The sequence below is a fragment of the Dermacentor albipictus genome, chromosome 2 (assembly GCF_038994185.2).
Source record: "Dermacentor albipictus isolate Rhodes 1998 colony chromosome 2, USDA_Dalb.pri_finalv2, whole genome shotgun sequence".
NCBI lineage: Eukaryota > Metazoa > Arthropoda > Arachnida > Ixodida > Ixodidae > Dermacentor > Dermacentor albipictus.
Genome location: NC_091822.1, coordinates 21,262,462 through 21,283,717, shown reverse-complemented (window position 1 = coordinate 21,283,717; position 21,256 = coordinate 21,262,462). Strand labels below are relative to the sequence as shown.

The window sequence follows — 21,256 nt, the reverse complement described above, 5'->3', positions numbered from 1 at the left end:
TTTAAAGCAGTGAAATAACACTGAGGCGTCGTGCGCGGGCTGAGAGTATGTGAGGACAGTTGAGCTTGACTTATGAGCTGTGGAGAGAGAATCTCAATTGTGAAAAAGTTCGGGTTCGGTACTACTGAGCTTGCTATCAGTTGATAGAAACAGCTCATATTCGAAAATATTTACTTCTGTGTGCATCCCCTTTTTTTTGTATTTGAGAATGTCAGACTCGATTTACAATTTTTTTCGAAGACATTTTATTTGCTGTGCATTTTACTAACCCCTCTCTTCTATTCTTTGTTTTTAATAATATAAACGCTACTTCTTTGTATTCAAATTGGGGGAACTCAGGTTTTTAATTTTTTTTCATATGCTTACTAGAGAGTGACAGCGTCGGGCGATATGGTTTCAGCCCGTCTTGACATAAAACAAAGTTCGGCATCACTTAGGGAATTTTGCGAAGCCACTCAGGAAAAACCTGGAAAACTCGGGGAATTTGGAAATGTCAACTTGGTAGACACCCTGGTATTACATTAGGGGTGGATATACAGAAATAATTGGAAATATTAACCACATGTTATTAATGTGACAGGCAATCTGTTACATTCCGTAAAAAAGTTGACGGACAAGTTGTTGGAAAGGTTGTTGCAATCTGTGGCTGCATGTGGAAAGAAGGAGGCGGAAAATGTAGCAGCGTGGCGTTGCACGACTTGTCATGACTTGGCATGACTGGTGCTGAGATGTGCACGCTGTTAGAGTGATAAAGCTTGGACGGTGACGGGTGCAGGCTAGAGATGCGACTTGGAAACAATGTGCAAGAGTGGCTAGAGCTGCTTGCGCATGTAAAGACGTATGGTACAAAGAAAAGGAATGAATAAACCAGGCTGCACGATCCTGTACTGCTTCAAAAGTATAAGGTATACAGGGTTCGCACAGCCCCTTGAAACCCTTGAATATCCTTGATATTGACAGTATAAGTTCAAGGGCCCTTGAAACTACTTGAATACCCGTGAGCTCCTTGTAATCCTTGAAAATCCCGAGGGATTTGTTCCGATAGAGAAAATTAACGAGGTACCTCTGCAAGTCACGCTGAATTAAAAGGCCTTTTCGCTTACGAATGCCCATGAAAACAAGCTGTGTTGACTAAAGGGCAACATCAAGAAGTTTCGGTTTTAAATCCCGCAGCCCCTACATCGTCTAGCAACTAATATGCATCGGAAATCGAATCCAATCCAATGCGAGGCATATCGCTCGGTCGGTTACAGTGCCTAAAATATACTCTAGTGCACCGTCCACCGAGCGTCTGCAACGCGCGACGTTGGCACGGGCAGCGATGCCTGCCGCCGCGGGCCACCAGACGGCGATGCCTGTCGGCACCATACTAAACCGTGGGGAGTTCGAATGGCGTTCGTTTGCGATGCGTTGATTGCAATGCGTAGTTCAGTTCGCGCCTTGCTGCCGCTTTCGTTGCAGTCTTTTCTTGTTGTGAGTGGGTGTTTTGCGTCTATGTGTGCGCTCGTCTGTCAAAAGAAACTGTAAACAGGTCGCGAAACTGCGATTTCCCAGACAGACGTGGAAAGAAACGGCTCCTCTCATTACCCAGTGCGTCCGCAGACCCCGAATGTATCGCGGATTGAGACAAGAACATAACAGAGGCAGATCGCCGGGCAAATGGGGAGGCTCGCGTCGTGGCTCGCTGATGTCCGCCCATGCCTCAGCATGGTCCGGCACACTCTCGTAGTACAGCGCACCAAGCGGCCGGCGGCGGCAGGCGTCTCTCTCGGTGCTACCGCGACACCCGCGCTCGGCGCACTAGTGAGTGCTCTTTTAGGCACTATAGTTGGACCGTCTGTCGGCCTCGTGCGCGCCATTTCAGCAAAGTTCGCGTTTGCGTTGTGTGTTTGCCTTGACAAGATGCCGGGCGGGAAGTGCAAGTTTCAGTCTGCGTGGCTGCAACATACGGACTATCGTCACTGGGTGAGACCGGAACCAAGCGATCCTTATCGAGCAAAGTGCGCGATATGTCAGAAGACGCTCGACATTGCAACGATGGGGGAATCTGCCTTGAAGAGCCACCAGAAAGGCGCGAAGCACCGATCCAAAACTGCAGCAGGTGAGGGCTGCTCATCCGTCGTCGCAAGTTTGGTGCAAGCGGGAAATCTGACGTCCGCGGCTCCTTGTAAGCGTGAAACCACGGCAACTTCCTCTCAGGCTGCGACACTTGACGAAGACTGCAAAAAGCATGATTCCGTGATCGAAGCCGAGATTTTGTGGACGATGAAAGTTGTGTCGTCACACTACTCCTACAGCTCCAGTGGATCCATTTCCCAGCTATTCCAAAAGATGTTTCCGGATAGCGAGGTCGCGAGAAGCTTCACTTGCTCTGAGAAAAAATGCGCGTATGTCGCGTGCCACGGTCTACGCCCATTTTTCACTTCGCAGGTACAACAAATGATGGAGAAGTCTGACAATTTTGTTGTGCTTTTTGACGAAACCTTGAATGAATACCTGCAAAGAAAACAACTTGATGTTCACGTCAGATTGTGGAACAACTGTGAGGTGGCAACCAGATACCTGACTTCGACATTCATGGGTCACAGCACAGCGGACGACCTTATGCAGAAGTTGACGGAAACACTCGCGTCTTTTCCCCTGAGCAAGATTGTGCAGCTCTCGATGGACGGCCCGAATGTCAACTGGAGTCTTTTCAACAAGTTGCAGCAGCACATGAAGAATGACTTTCAAGTTCAGTGCTTGGATATTGGTTCATGTGGCTTGCACACAGTGCATAATGCTTACAAAGCAGGAATGCATGCGACGAGCTGGCCAGTTGACACCTTTCTTTCGAGCTTATTCTCACTCTTCCATGATGCACCGGCCCGCCGTGAAGATTTTGTTGAAGAAACAAGGAGCAAGCTGTTTCCACTTCCTTTCGTACCCCACCGTTGGGTCGAGAACATGCCAGTACTGGAGAGAGCCCTGGCTATGTGGGAGCATTTGAGGCACTACACCGAAGCAGTGAGCGAGCATAGGCTACCCTTGCCGAAATGTAGAGCGTATGAGAACGTCAGTGATTTCCTAAAGGACCAGCTTGCACTTGCGAAACTGAACTTTTCCCTAAACATTGCAATGGTTGTGCAGCCTTTCTTGACTGTTTTTCAGAGTGATTCTCCAAAGACATTTTTTTTAGCGAAAGAGCTCGAAACTGTCTTGAGGAGCCTCCTTGCAAAGTTCATGAAGCGCTCGGTGTTGACAGAAGCCACGAGCATCACGAAACTGCTGCGAATTGATGTTCATGACACTGCCAATTACACGTCACTTGAGAAGGTGGACATTGGACGAGTGGCTGAGAAAATCTTAAAGAGCGGAAAAGCGAGTACCAAGTGTGTTTTTGAATTTAGGGGTGAGTGTCGGAAGTTCATTGTGAACATGATCCTGAAAATCATGGAGAGAAGTCCTATTAGGTACCCTCTGGTTCGAGGGTTGTCATGTTTCGACCCCAGGGAGATGTCAAAGACAGAAATGTGCCTTGGGAAGCTGAAAGTTGTTCTTAACTGTTTAATTGACAGCAAGCTTCTTTCTGAGCACAAGAGCGATATTGTGTGTGCACAGTACATTCAGTTCTGCCAAGAAAAACGGCATGAACTGCAAAACTATGAAAGAGACCAGGAATGCCTTGACGTTCTCTTCGTGCGCCTTTTGAAGCATGACCCGGCGTTCTCGATGTTGTGGGAAGTACTGAAGGTCCTTCTCTTGCTTAGCCATGGGCAGGCGTCAGTAGAAAGAGGTTTCAGTGTAAACAAGCAGATCGCGGTCGAAAATATGGCAGAGCTCTCGTATATCTCACAACGAGTCATCTGCGAGGCCGTGAAAACCCACGGTGGGCTGCTTAACGTTCCGCTGTCGAAAGAACTGAAGTCATCAGTGCGCCAAGCCAGGCATAGGTATGCGTTATACATGGACGAACAGAAGAAGCAAGCTGTAGCACAGCAGGTAACCTTGAAGAGAAAAGAACTCGAGCTAGAGCTACAGAGCATGCAAGAGAAGAAGACAAAGCTCCAAAAAACTCTTAAGTGCTTGCAGGAGTCAGCGGATCGCTTTTCAGAAGACGCCGAAGCAAAAAATGACCTGACTTGTCTTGTCAAGGCCAACAGTTTCCGTCGAACAGCCAAAAAAAAAGAAGCGGAGATAACAGCTCTTGAAAGAGAAATTAATGCGAAAATAGGGCTCCTTTCCTAAGTCATGTGAGGAAATAAAATGCTAACACTCCTTGAATTCTGCCTTTTTGCATCCTTGAAATCCTTGAAATGTCCTTGAATTTTCAGTCAAATATTGTGTACGAACCCTGGGTATATTTGATGCAGCCTTCAAATGGCAGCAGCATAATCAAACTTTGGTCTGGTAATGGATATGTAAGCCAACAACTTTAAGTGATGGGGCGCATGACATAACTGATGTTTTAGAAAGTTGAGCACTACTGTGTTAGTGATATGCATGTACCAAGCTAAATCATGTGGCAAGGGGACTCCCAAGTACTTCAAAGGGGTTCTGAACCACCCCTTGGTCTTGGTGAAAAAACACAGTCCGTAGATAGCATATGCTGCTGTGAAAATCTCAGCCAGATTTTGCAGTTGTGCGTGGTGAGTGTATCTCACAAGCGGAGTGCGAAATCACCTTTTTCACAAATGCTCTCTATTCAACAGAAGCTTGCTCCCAACTCTTTTCGCATTGCTTTATTTAATAACATAGCAGATTCCCATATGTGGCTGCTGTTGGCCAATAGCTGACACCAATCGGGAAGGGTGTTTGGACCAGCGTGCTTCTTCCTACTGTTACTATGCATATTTATCGACGCACCTATATAAACAAGCTGAAGTAGGCGAAAAATTCCCTTGCTTAAAAATTACATATTTCCAGAAGAAGCTGACTATCATCTGCTCAGGCCTGGCCGCAGCCCCCCCACGTAAGAATTACACTTTGGCTACCCTGCTTATCGTAGCCGTTGGGTCTTGCTAATTTCTACTGGTCTTGAACACTCAACTAGCCTCGAACCATGCGAAACTTAAGGTCAGACTACACGTACGCTTGCCAGTGCAAACTTCGTTAGACGCCTTGACTAACTTACTTCATATTGAGCTATTGATAGCACTTGTAAATGTATAAGTTGAATGTGGCTATTATCTGTTGGTCAAGCTGGTGCAGGACAAAGCAGGTCCGTACCACGTAGTGTGGCCAGACTGGAGCACATAAGCGTGATTACGCACTCTAGCGCTGTCGTGCACAAAGCAAATGCTGTGCATACACACTGCACTTGCATGTAGCTGCAGTCTGCTATGTAGCGTAGATACCGTAGCCGTTGCGGGGTGCCGCGATAAGTCCGCTGACTGAGCTCACTGCTGCTTGACGAAGACAATCATGTTTGCCGCGTCATAGGCACCAAAATTGGAAGTAGCAGTGTCCACGTGAACATCCAAAATCAAATTTGAACGCCTTGCCCCGATGATGTTCAGTACGCTGAGTGTTGTAGGCACGTCCCGTTGCTCTGTAGCCTTTGCAGTGCAAGTCGTTGCAGAAGGAGTGGAAGTGCTGTGTAGGGGACGTTTGACTGCCAATTACTTTGTGTCTGCTGAATGCGTTGAAGTACTTTTTACACAAAGTATTTCTTAAGTAGTCTATTCTAGCTTCAAATGCATTTCTATACTTCAATAAAAAGTGGTTTGGGGCTTCTTTAAACGATTCGACTGCTTCCGTGTGGATGTTACCGACTGTTTAAGGGAAAGACAAGGGGTCACAACGACATGAAAAGATAGTTATTTTTGTTTACTTAGGGCTCATTCCACGCTAAATCGGCCAGGGTTTTTTCAACAATCACAGGTATAGTGAAAAGATTTATGCATGTTGTTGATGTTCAAAACTAGTTCTCCACAGTTATTTTTCTTCCCAATAATTTTCTAGCATTTTGACGAAAATTTACTGTTAGTGCTCAGCTGAGCTAGAAGAGACCAATCAACATTTTTTTTCAAGAGGACGTTGCTTGATCTAAGCATTAAGGTGGTGTGTATGGCAATCTCGTTGAGAAAAATAGCCAATACTTCAAATATTTAAACACTTTGGCTGATTTTGGCACCAGCAAAACTGAGTAAAATTGCAAAGTATGAATTTTTTTCTCAGAGTGCAGGAAAAATATACCGTGGCAGCCTGGTCGACATAGTATAGCCCCCAAAAAATAAAAAAATATTTGAAGCTTAGATTGCTTGAGAAAAAAAACCTGCGAAGTTAAAATTTTTCTCAAAAAGCTTCGGGTTCAAGGCTGAAAAAGTTGCTTTGGTGGTTGGCTTTAAAATATCCATGATATTTCTCATGTGTCTGCTATGCATGTGAGAAGTTACAAGAAGGTATATTTTTTATCTCAAGAAATAATATTTTTTAATGTTCATATGTGAATCGCACAGACAGCGTAAATATGGAATCCTGGCCGTCTAGCAAATAGCGATTGTTAATAAATTGAGCCTGACAAACTATTCAGCCAACTGTGACCGTTTTTTTTTTGTCAATGACAGGACAACTGACGTCAAGTGCCGCAGCCTCGAATTCAATTTCCATGAATGCGAAAAGTGAATGTCAACCACAGTTGGGCACATCAGCCTGAACATATGAATTTTATTTGTTTATTTATAGAATACCGCGTACAAGAAGTCCAAGCAGGGTGAGCAAAATACAAAGTTGATATACACAGAAGAACAAGATTAAACAAGTGTGTAACATGTTTTTCACACAAATTCTTTGGTCATAAGGTAGACAATCACGAAAAATTTTAACTTGATTACACTACAACTATAAATAATACACGAAATAACAAGATTATTTACGCAATTGAGGTACAGCTCACGGGCGCTGGGGGTATGCTTCAGTTATGCTTCAGTATGCTTCATTCCAGTCATCTATTGTTTGTGGAAAAAAAGAGTACCGAAAATTGTCAGTCCTTGCGAAAATAGGCGTTAGAGAATGAGGGTAGTGGTGTCGAGTGGGTCTGCTTATCAAGGGGGATACATATTTTGCGGTGTCTAAGGCTATCCTATGAATAATTAAGTTTGAAAGAAACTCTAGTCGACTTTTCTTTCTTCGAATTTGTAATAGTTCAATGCTGTTATCGGTTAGTAATGCAGTGGGGGAGTCAGTAGCCTTAAATTTACTGTAAATAAATCGTACTGCTTTTCTTTAAATTCTTTCTAGGTTCTTAATGTTAATTTTTGTGTGAGGGTCCCAAACTATGGAAGCATACTCAAGTTTTGGCTTAATTAAGGAAAAGTAAAAAAGTAGTTTAACACTAGGCGGAGCAGTCTTGAGTTTGTGGCGCAGAAGGCATAGTTTCCGGAAAGCAGCATAGCAGATGGTATTTATGTGCAAGTTCCATAATAAGTCACTCGTTAATGTTAAGCCTAAATATTTATAGCAGGTTACTTTCAGTAAAGGTGCTGCAGCTGAATTGTAAGTGTAGTCTAAGGGGACTTTTTGTGCATTATGGGGAGATAGACACACTTAGTTATTTAAGAAGCATTCCCCATTGCTCACACCATTTCAACGCATTGTCTAAGTTAGAGTTAAGGTCACATTGGTCAGTAATGCAGGTAACTTCTCTAAACAAAACACAATCATCAGCAAATAGACGAATGTTAACTGGGGTGTTAACGACATTGACAACATCATTAATACATAGTAAAAAAAGTAGAGGGCCAGGTGTGCTCAGAACGCCAGAAATTGCCGGAAGGCAGCCAGAGAGTTGTTCTCCCACCTGAGCGTACTGGTTGCGGTTGTTCAGATAGGTTGAAATCCAGGAAATGAATAATTCTGGTATGCCAATCATCCGAAGCTTAGTAATTAGTTTATCGTGTGGGACTGTATCGAATGCTTTGCTGTAATCTAGGAATATTACATCAATTTGTCTGTTCGTATCTAGACAAGCTGCAAATGTGTGAACTATAGTAACCAATTGTGTTGTAGTAGAAAATCCTTGTCGAAATCCATGCTGATGATTTGATAAAACTGAGTTTTCTTCTAAGAATTCGTGTAATTTGTGAGCTATTATGTGTTCGATAAGTTCATGACACGAAGATGTTAAGGAGATCGGGCGATAATTTTGTAGTAATGGACGGTCGCCTTTCTTGAATATCGGCACAACTCGGGCTGACTTCCAGTTATCTGGCAATTCCGCTGATAGCAGAGAGAGAGAGAGAGAAACGTTTATTAAACAAAACAGTGTCCCGAGCGAGGCCGGGTATCACCCCAAGGTGGGAGGGCTCCTTAGTCCAGGAACCCTCTGGCTTCGACTGCCCTCTTGGCCCTGGCGACGAGTTGTCGCTGGGCTTCCAGGTCCCCGAGGGTTAGCTTGGCCTCCCACGTTTCGAATAGGTCGGTTGCTTCTATTGCTCGTTTTGCATGCGTTTCTGGTTGCATTTCGCTGCCTTCCTGCCACGGGCAGAGAGACACGAAAAATATGAACTAAGTATTTAGCAACAGACTCGGCATAGCGATAAAGAAATATCTTCGGTATATTGTCGGGACCACAAGAAGGTTTAGTCTTAGAGCCAAGTAACATAGCAAGGATGCCAAGATAAGAAATGAAGTTTACATTTACAGCATGGTCCATGTTTCTGGTGGGTAGAGAATCACTAGCGGCAGAAAATACACTATGGAAATAGTCATTGAAGTGTTGAGCAATGGCGGTCTGATCAGACACCAATGAACCATCGACAAGAACCTTTCATAGAATCCTTTCATAGCCCAGCATATTCAGGCTGTCGAGCAGTAGTAACTTTGTCTGCGCTTGTGTGGCCTGTTGCAATTACGAAGGTGTTTTTCAACTTGCATCATCTTGCGACAATCTTTAGGTTTTGAGGCGCAGGGCACAAGGTGTTCCTCTTAAAGGGACCTTGAAACGATTTTGACGATTTTCTACAAACGTACTGAGTCATTAGAGGAAGTCCTTCTGATCATTAATTGACACATCTAAGTGCTCCGCGTAAAGCGCGTAATTTATTATAAGGCTTTAAAAAATGCACATCGCTGCCGATCGCAGCACACTGCTCGGCGGAATTTTAAGCCGCCCCTACCCATATGACCGAAATCACCCATACGACGTCAGTGTGGCGAGCTATCCGATTGGCTGACCAGGGCGCGTGATCGATAAATTTTCCAACTTTATGGTAAACAAATGATGTTTGTAATAGTTGGAATGTTAATAATTTGTTTTTTTAAAAAGAAAGTAACATAAAGAAAATGCACAAGAACAATTTTTCAGTACACTTAAGCACTTCCGGCACACAGCAACTGTCGTCTGCTTGTGTTACAACGTGCTCTGTCTTTGACGAGAGCTCCGCCGTCAGTGTCGGTTTGTGTTTTCGTGAGCGCTATGATTCGACTTTGTTGCGTTGTGGACTGCAAACGTAGCGACCGGCGATATGTCAAGCTGCGACATTGTGTCCCTGTGCAAGCCAGTGGACGAACAGACTGGCTGCAGTGCATCGGACTGCTGCTATCCAATCGGCGCCAGGATTTGTGCGATTGCGGCCGTCACTTTACACCGAAAGATTACTCACGCAATAGCGTTTCGCGAGTCTGGTATTAGGGTAAACGCAAGTGCAAGGGGACAGGGCCTGGCCGTGTCCCCTTGCATGTGGTTTCAGGGGGTGAACAGAAGCGCAAATGTGAATGGTCTGCACGGTGCAGCCACCTGGTGGCATAGAGCTCTACCATGCACACACAGTAGCAGTAACAAAATGTAATCTTGGCTGCTGGTGTAAATTTTTCGCAGGAGTATAATCGTTAACACGTCGTTTTTGTAAATGTTTAAAATGTTTTACACTTGGTTAGAGCAATATTAGCTCTTTCTTTGGCTGGTTAAGCTCTGCGCCAGCGGGTGGCTGGACCATGGTGACCGTTCAGGCAGCTCACGTATGTCTACGTTAAAGTTCCTTCATCAACTTGAGTTTATGCCTCCATTGTTCCGTCGAAATATTCAGGTAGTGTGTGATTACCGGAATACCAGACACGTTCGGCGTTACGACAGAATGCTCGCAACGCATGCTGCTTCGATAGCTCGATCTTGCTTGGGGTCGACGGCCAAGCGGCAAGCGGAGAGGTTTCTCGCGGGCATGGGCAAGCTCCAAAACAACCGGAAATGGACGATGTGACGTCGCATTGTGACACAGGACCAGTGAAGGTGGAGCTTAGCCCCAATCGCTCGGCGAACGAGTTGAGGAGGAAAAGCATGACTAGGGAGGAGGGTAAATTGTAATCGCTTGTAGATTCATTAATACGTAACGCTTCACTTAAATTGTGGTGCGAATGTCCTACTTAAGCTGTACCCTACGCGTCTACAAAATTTGTCCGATCCGTTTCAGGGACCCTTTAAGTAGACAAGAAATTTACCAATTGCTGTGTTGCATATCTTTTAAGATGCTTTGCCTAATTGATATTGGGGCTCTTTCTGAATATATTTTCTACTGGGGTACAAATATTTCCATTTATAAACTGCATGAGATGTACCTTTCAGCTCTGCAGGACTCCCTGACTAAATTAACACATCGTGATATGCCATGTGCAATGCCTGTCTGGTACACCTGGCACACACCAAGCACAAGCCGCATTGCTTGAGAGCTTGTGTCTCTTGGCAATAAAATGCAGACCATGACACCGTTTCTCTGTCATCTGTGTTGCACACGAAGCCAGCTTTGTCATCTGCATCCCAGGCCGGCACATCGAAGAAAATCCGGTGCTGACACAAAAATTCAAAAAATACTTTTTCGCATTTAAAAATTATTTCGGCTAACTTCTCACATGCCTAGCAGACGTGTAGAGCTATGTAGCGATGTATCAAATATATTTTTAGGCCACTACAAAAGCTATTTTTTTACCTTGAACACAAAGCTTTTTGCAAAAAAATCTCAACTTTACAGTTTTCTTCAGGCGATTGGCTGAACCTTCGAAATGCTTATGTATTTTTTGGCTATACTAGGTCAACTGGGCTACCCTTCTATATTTAATTTGTACCTCCTAGATTTTTCTGCATTTCGGGAAAAAGTTCAGATATTTCAGGTTTACTCGCTTTTGTCCGTGCCAAAAGCACTCGAATTATTCAAATATTTGAAAAATTGGCTGTTTTGGCAGTCACACCACTTCACTGTGTTGCCATAAACGCCATTTAAACGACTAGATCATACGATGTGCTCCTGAAAAAAAAAATGTTGATTGATGTCTTCTAGCTCGGCTAGACCCACGCTGCCGGGGCTGAGCGGCTATGGTGTTGCACTTCTAAAGCACTAAGTCGCGGGATCAAATCTCAGCTGCATTTCAATGGGGGAAATGCAAAAATGCCTTTGTCCCATGCATTGGGGGCACGTTAATGGTCCCTTGGTGGTCAAAATTAGTCCGTAGTCCCCCACTACGGCGTGCCTCATAATCAAATCTTGGTCGTTCCACATAAAACCCCAGAAATCAATGAATTCTCGCCAAAATTTGACAATTTTTTGGCAGCAAAAGTAAATGTGGATGAGTTTTGAACTACAAACATTTGAAAATTTTTCAGGTATATCTGTGATGTTAGAAAATATGCTGGTTGATTTGCTACGAAATGACGCTAGGGTTAAGTGTTGTGAGTCAATGGTTACACATTCTTGAATAGGGTTAAGATCATTTTGAAGGCTTTGTTGTCAGATGCTGACTGCCGGCGTGGACAAATAGTTGAAGCAGTGGGCACTGATGCCCCATGTAGCGACCGCTGTGCTGGACAGTCCTGCAGCACTTGTGCTAATAAGTCAGTCGTGCCGGATCATAGCTTTCCCATACCTTAGGGCGATGTACCTTGAAAATAGCATCACAGATGTTTCCATGGGAGTAGTAGGGACTGTAGTAGAGTCCGGTTCGCTTGTATTGAAAAGCTAGAAGGCAGAGCAACATATTAGCAACTACAGTTGAACACTAGTGGCTGACAGGTTGCTGGTGATGCTGGACGCCCATGCAACCACTATGACAATACGTCGCACTGCCTAAACACCTCTTATGCTAAGCTAACCGAACCTAACCTAAGGCCTAACCTAACCTAACCTAACCTTTAGCCCAACCTAATGTTAACCTAAGCATATGTTGCCGAGACACTAAGACAATAATGTCACGGTGGAACCGCTCTGAGAATACGGTGTGCCACCCTATTACCTTTTATGCTAACCTAACCTAAGCTAAGGTAACCTAAACCTAAGCTAACCTAACCTAACGTTGGTAAGATACAAAGCCAATAATCCTCACGCCGTGACATTAGGCAGTGGTGTTCAACCGCAGTTGCTAAGGCGCTGTGCATTTATTTCACTCAAAGGGGACCACTCCAAAATGCTCCTGAAAAGTTGCGGACAGCAGCATACGAAAAGCCTGCTAAGAGCAAAGATACTACAGCAGGACAGCAGGCCCAGCCTCTAATACGGCCCCTTCTGCTTCCCCAGAAAAATCAGTGATGTTTTTTGAAGGTAGAGCGTTGTAAGGGGCAAGAAAGGTTTAAAATGGCATGACTGACTCGGCACCTGCACTGCAGGCGCGAGAAAGTCTCACCAATGTACCTGCAGACACAGCGATCACCAAATGGGGCGTCCGTGCCCACTGCTTCATCTTGCGGGCAGCCAGTGATGGAACGTAAGAAAACTCCATCCCACTCCGCAATGCCAGTACACCTAGGAGACAAACGCATACAACACTAGCAAAGAAACTTCTCCGTAGTGCCTAGGTAAAGTCAGATATTAAAGGAACAGAAGCCCCCCAGATTTTCTCACTCGCACCCGCTTTTACTCTCGCCTGCACAGAAATGTTGGGCACCTCCGAAAGTGCCCCGCCTCACTGTACTTACTAGCAGTTGTAAAAATGCTTCTGGGATACCCTCCCCCCCTCCCCCCCCCCCTCCTCCGCCCCACTGTTTTGGTAATTTCGACTTTCTGAGGGTGTGTGACCATGTGTACAACTGAGTCTTGATATTGAAGGAGTACTGACATACATTTTCCATGATACCACATACTTCTTTGATCAAAAAGGATCACATTTAGTTGGGCAACATGCTTTAATCTGATACAAAATTCATCTTGAAATGCTTGATGCCATGGCACAGAGCAAAATTTAATGTTGTGTAGTAGCGCAGTTAGGTATGGTGGTGCTGCTTGTAAAAAATGATAAATGCGACTGCTGCATGGGTCCACAAGATGCAAGCAGTGGCTCTCTAGACAACAAGTCTTGAAGGCCATGCTGCTGCTAGCTTTGTGTAGCAAACCAGTGTAACTAGCTTATGCATATTTGGGGCACACTTGCCAATATTTTTCTAAGCTTTTAAGGGTTCACACTTTCATGTAACATAAAAAATATAAATAACAAGTCAGTAACATCCATGCTTTTAAGGTAAGTACTGTGCAAGTGGTGATGTAAAGGAAAATTGTAAATGCAACATACCTAGTGAGTTGTGCTGGCCAGTATAGAACGAGGACCCACACGTTGTGCAGGGCTACCTGGTGCTTGGATACTACCACACAGCCACCAAGGACTACGACATCACATGGACCATGCCCCACTGCATCCTGTCCCTGCGGCTCATCGGTCAGTCCTTCACACTTGTCCGAGCCAACATGCACCAATGTGACATGCTGTGATTGTGGCATTCAGCCTCACACACCTTACCAATTTGGGTTCATTAATTGCCATGCCAGAAGTTTCAACAGCTATTGCTCCAAATGGTTGTTCGGTTCATTTGCATTTGACGAGTGTTATACTGGTGTGACAAGGGCACTTTTGATCTTCATTGGGCTCAACTACAATCAAATGTAACACCTGCATTATACCATCTTAGAATCAACAATTTTCTTGTATGGAAAAGCAAGGCACATAAATGTGAGAGGGTAGTCACACTTTAAAAATCTTCATCACACATCCAGAATGGCAGAGAGATAAAGAACACCTTTTTCTTGTACTGTGTACTGAAAATAGAAAAAAGAAATGTAGAAATTATTTTGGCCTTCATTTGGTAGTATCCGTGCATCACTAATTTTCTGCAAGTTACAGAGGTTTAAATGAATGAAATTTAGTTAAATAACAAGTTAATGAATATGGTAATCCAAGTTTACTTTCAAACCAGTTTCTAACATTAGGACATGATATTGTTGGTGTTCAAATGTTTTGTTCCAATTGAATAAGGAATACAGTAAAGCCTCGTAAATTTGGCCCTTATAAAATTGGAAAATCTGGTAATTCGGACTCCTCTGGTCCAGGAAGGTGTACGCATTATTTAATGCTATCAAACTCTCATAATTCGGAAGTATTTGGCCACACATCGGCTAATTCAGACTGCAAATGTGCGCTGTGAACAAAAGTGGTGGCAACATTCAACTGAAATGAGGTGGCGGAGGACACAAAATTGTTTATTTAAAGTAGAAAGATACCTGTAAAGAAAGGGCTCAGACAAGGAGACACAATCTCTTCAATGCTATGCACTGCATGCTTGGAAGAAGTATTCAAGCTATTAAAGTGGACGGCTTAGGTGTAACAATCAATGGCGAATATCTCAACAACCTTCGGTTTACAGATAACATTGTCCTGTTCAGCTGATTTAGGAGCTGAATGATTGAGGACTTTAACAGAGTGAGTGTAAAAGTGTGGTTGAAGATTAATATTGTCACGTGGTAGTGATGGTGAAGAAGGCATCAAAACTGCTAATGATGAAACTAGCATGGCAAACCTGTGCTCTCAAAAGCAAGTTATGCTCAAAGAAAAACGATAGCGACCAACACATTTGGCAATCATCAAAAGTCTGATCTGCCAGTCAAGTGCGTTGGCTTTTATATATAAACATCAGTCATCAAAGGTTCCAGAGTAATCGCTGGTGCCTGCGTGTCTTCCAGAAAGTTCTACACCCTTCGCATCGCGCATACCCGAAACGAGATTACACAAGGTTCGGTGACAACAGACAGTGGATAGAACCATCGATACCTAACTTTAGAGAAACTTCTGATACATGCAGGCGCGTCCTGCACTGCGTGATAACATTAGTTTGCAGTGAAAGTGGTGACCTAAAAAAAAATTTAAAAAGTGCACGTGTCAATGCCCCCCTCTTGAAAGGCATCGTCCCGATGCTACAAACATAGCAGGAGAATGAAAGAAGGTCACTTCCTAACAAAAGTAACAAAACAACAAAGAAGCAAAGTGACACTTTTCTGGTTTCAACGTGAGTCCGGAAAACTTGATTGTCTGAAGTACTGTTTCAAGGCGTCTCAAGTGCTCCTCGAAACTTGCTGAAAACAACGACGGTGTCATGCAAGTAGACGAGGCAGGTCTTCCACTTCAACCCTGCTAATACCATGTCCGTTGCAGGCGCCAAGAACAGTCCGAATGGCATGATTTTGAACTCGTAGAGGCCGTCTGGCATGATGAAGGCAGTCTTTTCGCGATCCCGCTTGTCGACTTCTACTTGCCAGTAGCCAGTCTTGAGATCCATCGACGAGAAGCATTTAGCGTTGCAGAGCCGATCCAATGCCTCATCTATCCTTGGGGTATAGGTATTTCTTCATAATCTTGTTCAGTTGACAATAATCGACGCAGAAACGTAGGGTTCTGTCCTTTTTCTTTACCAAGACTACAGGAGATGCCCACAGGCTTTTCTACGGCTCGATGATGTAGTTTTGCAGCATTTCGTTGACTTCTTGCCTTATACAGTGAAACCTCGTTAAACCGTATTTGGCCGTAGAACTCGGAAAAAATATATACTAAATGGTAGTACTGCTTAACTGAAACAGCATAAGATCACCCACTTACCTGTCAAAAACGGAACTCGGAGAAAGTGGGATGAAAGGGGGAAAAAGCATGCAGTATTTACTGCATGCGACAAACATGTTATTTTCGTTTGATGCCGTGGCGGCCTAGCAGCGACGACAGCGGCCTCAAACTTGCTGAAGCTGTGAGCCAGCTTTTCAACCAGCCCCCTCTTCTTGGCGCACACTCGTAAGGCAGATTCCTCGTTGGCACTGCATATTCCTCTTGCACAGGGACAGTACCGTTGCAGAAGTCGCGGGGCGCCTTTTTCATTGCGGGGTGCTGTTCTCGTCGTGACGATTGCATTCATGAGGCTGACGTAATGCGCAGCTTCTGCCACTATCGGGCCTGAATTGCCCGTGCTGTTGCTTTTCGTGTTGTCCTTATCACTGTCGCAAGGCGACACTTCGGCAACAATAGAGGCAACAATGGCGAAAAGTCGAACCTCGTAGCTGACATCTCTTTGCTGTCGCAGCAGCACTGCCGAGCAACTTCTTCGTATTTGAAATGCCACATGCCATAGTCAACAGTAGACCCATGTCGCATGCCAGCGCCGACTTTTCGTGTCACATTCAATGGCACGAACGATGTCTAATTTTTCTTCTATGGTAATCACCCAGTGCCTTTTTTTATCCGAGCTTCGGCATAACGTGAGTTCTCGCTTGCTCGACGCTGTAGCGCTCTCTGGCATGGTGCCGAAATGATGTTGATGTTGATGGGGCTTCACTCACAAACGCACAGGGTGCTTGGAGGCTGTTGTGTTGATCTCTGAGGCTTGTTGTTCTGCTGAGCTGCCCGATGAAGATGATACGCCGCCGTGTTTGCGCGACGAAAAGTGGAAACACTACGTGTTAACCGATAAGCTGGTACGATTTATGCGGATACAAAACACATTATGTTCAATGGCCACTGAGTTGGGGATTTGACTTTACTACATTTAAAATGAAACTGCTGTTTAAGCGGGTACAGTTTAACAAAGTTTTACCGTAGCTTCAAGTTCCTGCGTCAAAACTCGGTATGGGCTTTGGCAGAGTGGTCAAGTGCACTCTTTGGTTATTGTGCGATGCTTTGCTACTCGTGTTTGTCAATTGCTCGATGACGTCAAAAAGCAGTCTTTGTATTGTCGGAGAAGACCTTTGATCTGTTCCTGCTTACTGATGGGGAGACTTGGAATTATGTTGAAGTCTGACTTGGAACTATGGCCGTCGAGGTAGATGCCGCAGAATCCGAGAGGACAAACCTGTTGCTGGTTTCCAGAATTTTCTCGATACATGCGATCGTCCTGCCCTTGCTGATGTGCTTGAACTTCTGACTGAAGTTTGTCAGCAACACTTTCGTTTTTTGCACATGCAGTCAAGTGATCCCTCTTGCGACGCAAATTTCATGGTCGAGCAGTAGACGATCATCATCCTCGATGACGCCTTCTATATCGGCAGCTGTTTTGGTGCCGATGGAAATAACAATGCTGAAGGAAGGCTGGATGCTCACTTGATCTTTGAGCTCACTCGGGGCGTGGTGACTACAAGAGCTCTTTGGCGATGTGGCTTGGTCCTCCGACAGTGTTATCAGGTCAATGATTGCGCCGTGTTGATTCAGGAAGTCCATGCCTAGAATTACATCTCGTGAACACTGTTGGAGGATAACGAAGGTGGCAGGGTAAGTGTGGTCATTAACGGTAATTCTTGCCGTGCAGATTCCAGTTGGTGTTGTAAAGTGTCCTCAGGCTGTCCGGATTTGAGGGCCTTCCCATGCAGTCTTAACTTTCTTCAACTGGGCAGTAAGGGGTCCACTCGTCATAAAGTAGTTGGCTCCTAATGCAGTGACTGCGTGGCCATCGAGAAGCACGTCAAGGTCGGTGGTTCTTTGTCTCGCGTTGCAGTTACGTCTTGGCATCGGATCACGGCTGCATGGTGTTAATGTGTATCTAAAATGTCGCGTCGTCAGATCTTCTTTTGTCAGCATATTCTTTGCTTCTGCGAGAGGTACTGGGATCGTTACGCAGCACCTCCACTAGATGTCACGTGGTAGTGACGGTGAAGAAGGCAGCAAAACTGCGAATGACAAAACTAGCGTTTTATTGGGCGAACCTGTGCCCTCAAAAGCAAGTTACACTCAAATAACGATAATGGCGAACACAGTCGGCAATGGTCGAAAGTCTGATCTGCCGGTCAAGCATGTCGACTTTGGTACATCGGTCATTGAAGGTTCCAGAGTAATTGCTGGTGCCCGCGTGTCTTCCATAAAGTTCTACATCATTTGCGTCACGCATACATGAAACCAGAGTACACGAACGGCTGTCAGCCTCTAGAGTCTGCGAAGGAATATGTTTACCTAGGTCAATTACTCACAGGGGATCTTGATCACGAGAAGGAAATTTACAGAAGAATAAAAATGGGTTGGAGTGCATTCAGCAGACGTTGTCAGATCCAGACTGGAGGCTTACCATTATCACTAAAAAGAAAGGTGTACAATTAGTGCATTCTACCGGTGCCAACATATGGGGCAGAAACTTGGAGACTGACGAAGAAGCTCGAAAACAAGTTAAAGATTGCACAAGAAGCAATGGAATGAAGAATGATAGGTGTAACATTAATGGACAGGAAGAGAGCGGTGTGGATCAGAGAGCAAACGGGCATAGCCAATATTCTAATCGACATTAAGAAAAAGAAATGGAGCTGGGCAGGTCACGTAATGCGCAGGTTAGATATCTGATGGACCATTAGAGTTACAGAATGGGTGCCAAGAGAAGGGGAACACAGTCAAGGACGGCAAAAGACTAGGTAGAGTGATGAAATTAAGAAAGTCATAGGAGCAAGTTGGAATCGGTTGGCGCAGCACAGGGGTAATTGGATATCTGAGGGAGAGGCCTTCGTCCTGCAGTAGACTTAAAATAGGTTGTTGACAATAAATATAATGATCTCAAGGCTGCTGTTGATAACAAAAAAAATTCAACTTTACTGTGGCCTTGTTAGCCGCATGTGTATCAGTTATCCTCAGACTATCGCAAGGAAACTCACGTGTGTAAGCTAACATGCTGCACAATTACATGCCACTGAGAATGTGCCAGTATGCAAGAAAAGAAATAAAAAAGCAGGGAACGATACTGAACAACAAAACTAAAATTTAGGAAGCTGTCAAAACTGGTTTAACTAGTGCTTTGCAGCTATAAGTGTAGGAGCGTTCGTGTTCATGTCCTTTTCTGTTGCTGCAAATGAGCCATTATTTTCGTTGTCAGTGATGCTACTGCTGCGCCAATTGCGGCAAACTGTGCCGAGAGGCGAACCCTCACACATCTGCTACATCATAGAAACAAGGCTTGCTCAAGCTTTCAGAAATGGAACTAAGTCCTTATGCGTCGTTTCTCCATACCATCAAAAGTCGCATGGTGCGGAGCAGAGGCTGCATTAGCTCCACAGTGGACTGAGTCAAGCCTCACCCGCCGCAGCCACCTGGGGGCTGGGGTGTAGGGCCACTAGGCACGAGGTTGTGGGATCGAATCTCAGCCATGGCGGCCGCATTTCGATGGAGGCGAAATGCAAAAACAGCCATGTCCTTAGATTTAGGTGCACGTTAGAGAACCCCAGGTGGTCCAGATTTCCGGAATCCCCCACTATGGCGTGCGTCATATCAGATTGCAGTTTTGGCATGTAAAACCCCATAATTTAATTCATCATCATCATCATCAGCGGCGGCGGCGGCAGCAGCAGCAGCAGCAGCAGCAGCAGCAGCAGCATAGCATAGCATAGTATAGCAGCAGCAGCAGCTGCAGCATAGCATAGCATAGCAGCATAGCATAGCAGCATAGCATAGCAGCATAGCATAGCAGCAGCAGCATAGCATAGCATAGCATAGCAGCAGCATAGCATAGCATAGCATAGCATAGCAGCAGCATAGCATAGCATAGCATAGCATAGCATAGCATAGCATAGCAGCAGCATAGCATAGCACAGCAGCATAGCACAGCATAGCATAGCATAGTAACAGCATAGCATAGCAACAGCATAGCATAGCTTAGCAGCAGCATAGCATAGCAGCAGCATAGCATAGCATAGCATAGCATAGCATAGCAGCAGCAGCAGCAGCAGCAGGGGCGGCGGTGGCGGCGTTTGTTTGTTTGTTTGTTTCAGAATAACTCCATGGTTTGAGCAGTGAAGCAAAATATTGCCGCGACGCCATCTGTGCCCAACCACGCTGACGACGAGGACGACGACCTCGTGTGTGCAAGCGAGCGTGCTTGAGAAGAAGAAGCGAACACTGAACGCTTGTTCTAATTGTCAAGATTAAAATAACGCTCTCCGCTCTTGTCTCAAGTGAGCCGTGACACTGGTGGACGTGCTGGGTATCGCATCATCGCCTCATGATAGGGACGACTCCTGCGAGTAGCCCTGCGTCCAGCCCTTCAAGACATCATCCACGCGTCGAGACACCTGTGCACCGTACAAGCCGTCGCCTGCAAGGTCTGTGCCCGGAATTCGGTCTCTTGCAACGAACTTCGTCAGCGACCTCAATGACTCAGGAAATGGCGATTGCCAGTCCAACACAGGTGACTATCCAAAACAATCTAGTCCCCTCAAGCTTCCACGGTGACACGTACGAAGACGCCGAAGACTGGCTGGACCAGTACGAACGCGTAGCTAAGGTCAATCAATGGCGTGCGGACCAGAAGCTATCTAATGTGTACTTCGCTCTTGAAGGTAGCGCAAGGACGTGGTTCCAAAACCGCGAGGCACATTTGACAACGTGGGACGAATTTTGCCGTCGGCTACTTGACACCTTCGGAAGCACTGATCGCCGAGATAATGCACAACGACTTCTCGAGTTGCGCATTCAGAAGCCCAATGAAAGTGTCTCCATGTTTGCCGAGGACATGTCTCGTTTGTTTCGTCGCGCGGATCCCAACGTGCCGGATTCGAAGAAGCTGAGCCATCTCATGCGCGGCGTCAAAGAACAGCTATTCGCTGGTCTCGTGCGTAACCCGCCTACAACAGTGGAAGAATTCATTAAGGAAGCCACAGCAATCGAGCGGGCGCTCCAGCAGCGTTGTCGGCAATACGAACGCCTGACTAACGATGCGCCTGCAGGAGCCGCAGTACTGACAGCGACAGACGAGACCTCGCTGCGTCAACTGATAAGAGACATTGTGCGCGAGGAGATTGCGAAGCAAACTGTGACACCGAAGGAGTTTACTGTCGCTTCGGTCGCTGAAGTTGTTCGCCAAGAAATTCGGCAAGCATTAGCACCTCCTGAGCCGCTCCCTGAACTGAGTCCCGAGCCGCGCTTCGAGCCACGCGCATATAGCTACGCAGACGCTGTCCGTCGCCCGCTTTCTACCATGCCGGTACAGCAGTACCACCAGCGGCCGCCTATTGCTGCCTGGACACAGCGGGAGCATTTCAGGCGACCCCAGCCTCGCAGGACCGACGTATGGCGCACTGCTGAT

The 21,256-nt window shown here is 45.6% G+C and overlaps 2 protein-coding genes across 2 annotated transcripts in view; both read left to right on the top strand.

The window, feature by feature from the left end:
• Nucleotides 1-21,256, top strand: part of nes (lysophosphatidylcholine acyltransferase 3 protein nessy) — a 281,768-nt gene that overhangs the window by 87,089 nt on the left and 173,423 nt on the right. The window contains exon 4 of the mRNA XM_065426665.2: nt 13,518-13,611. Within this exon, the coding sequence (XP_065282737.1) occupies nt 13,518-13,611 (94 nt within the window). The remainder of the gene's footprint in view (nt 1-13,517; nt 13,612-21,256) is intronic.
• Nucleotides 2,038-4,288, top strand: LOC139056446 (uncharacterized). The gene has a single exon (XM_070534690.1). It carries the CDS (start codon nt 2,038-2,040, stop codon nt 4,225-4,227), a length of 2,190 nt encoding a protein of 729 aa, XP_070390791.1. The 3' UTR covers nt 4,228-4,288.

Excerpts from the sequence above, each read along its gene's own strand:
- LOC139056446 (XM_070534690.1), top strand. The coding sequence starts at position 2,038 with ATGGGGGAATCTGCCTTGAAGAGCCACCAGAAAGGCGCGAAGCACCGA.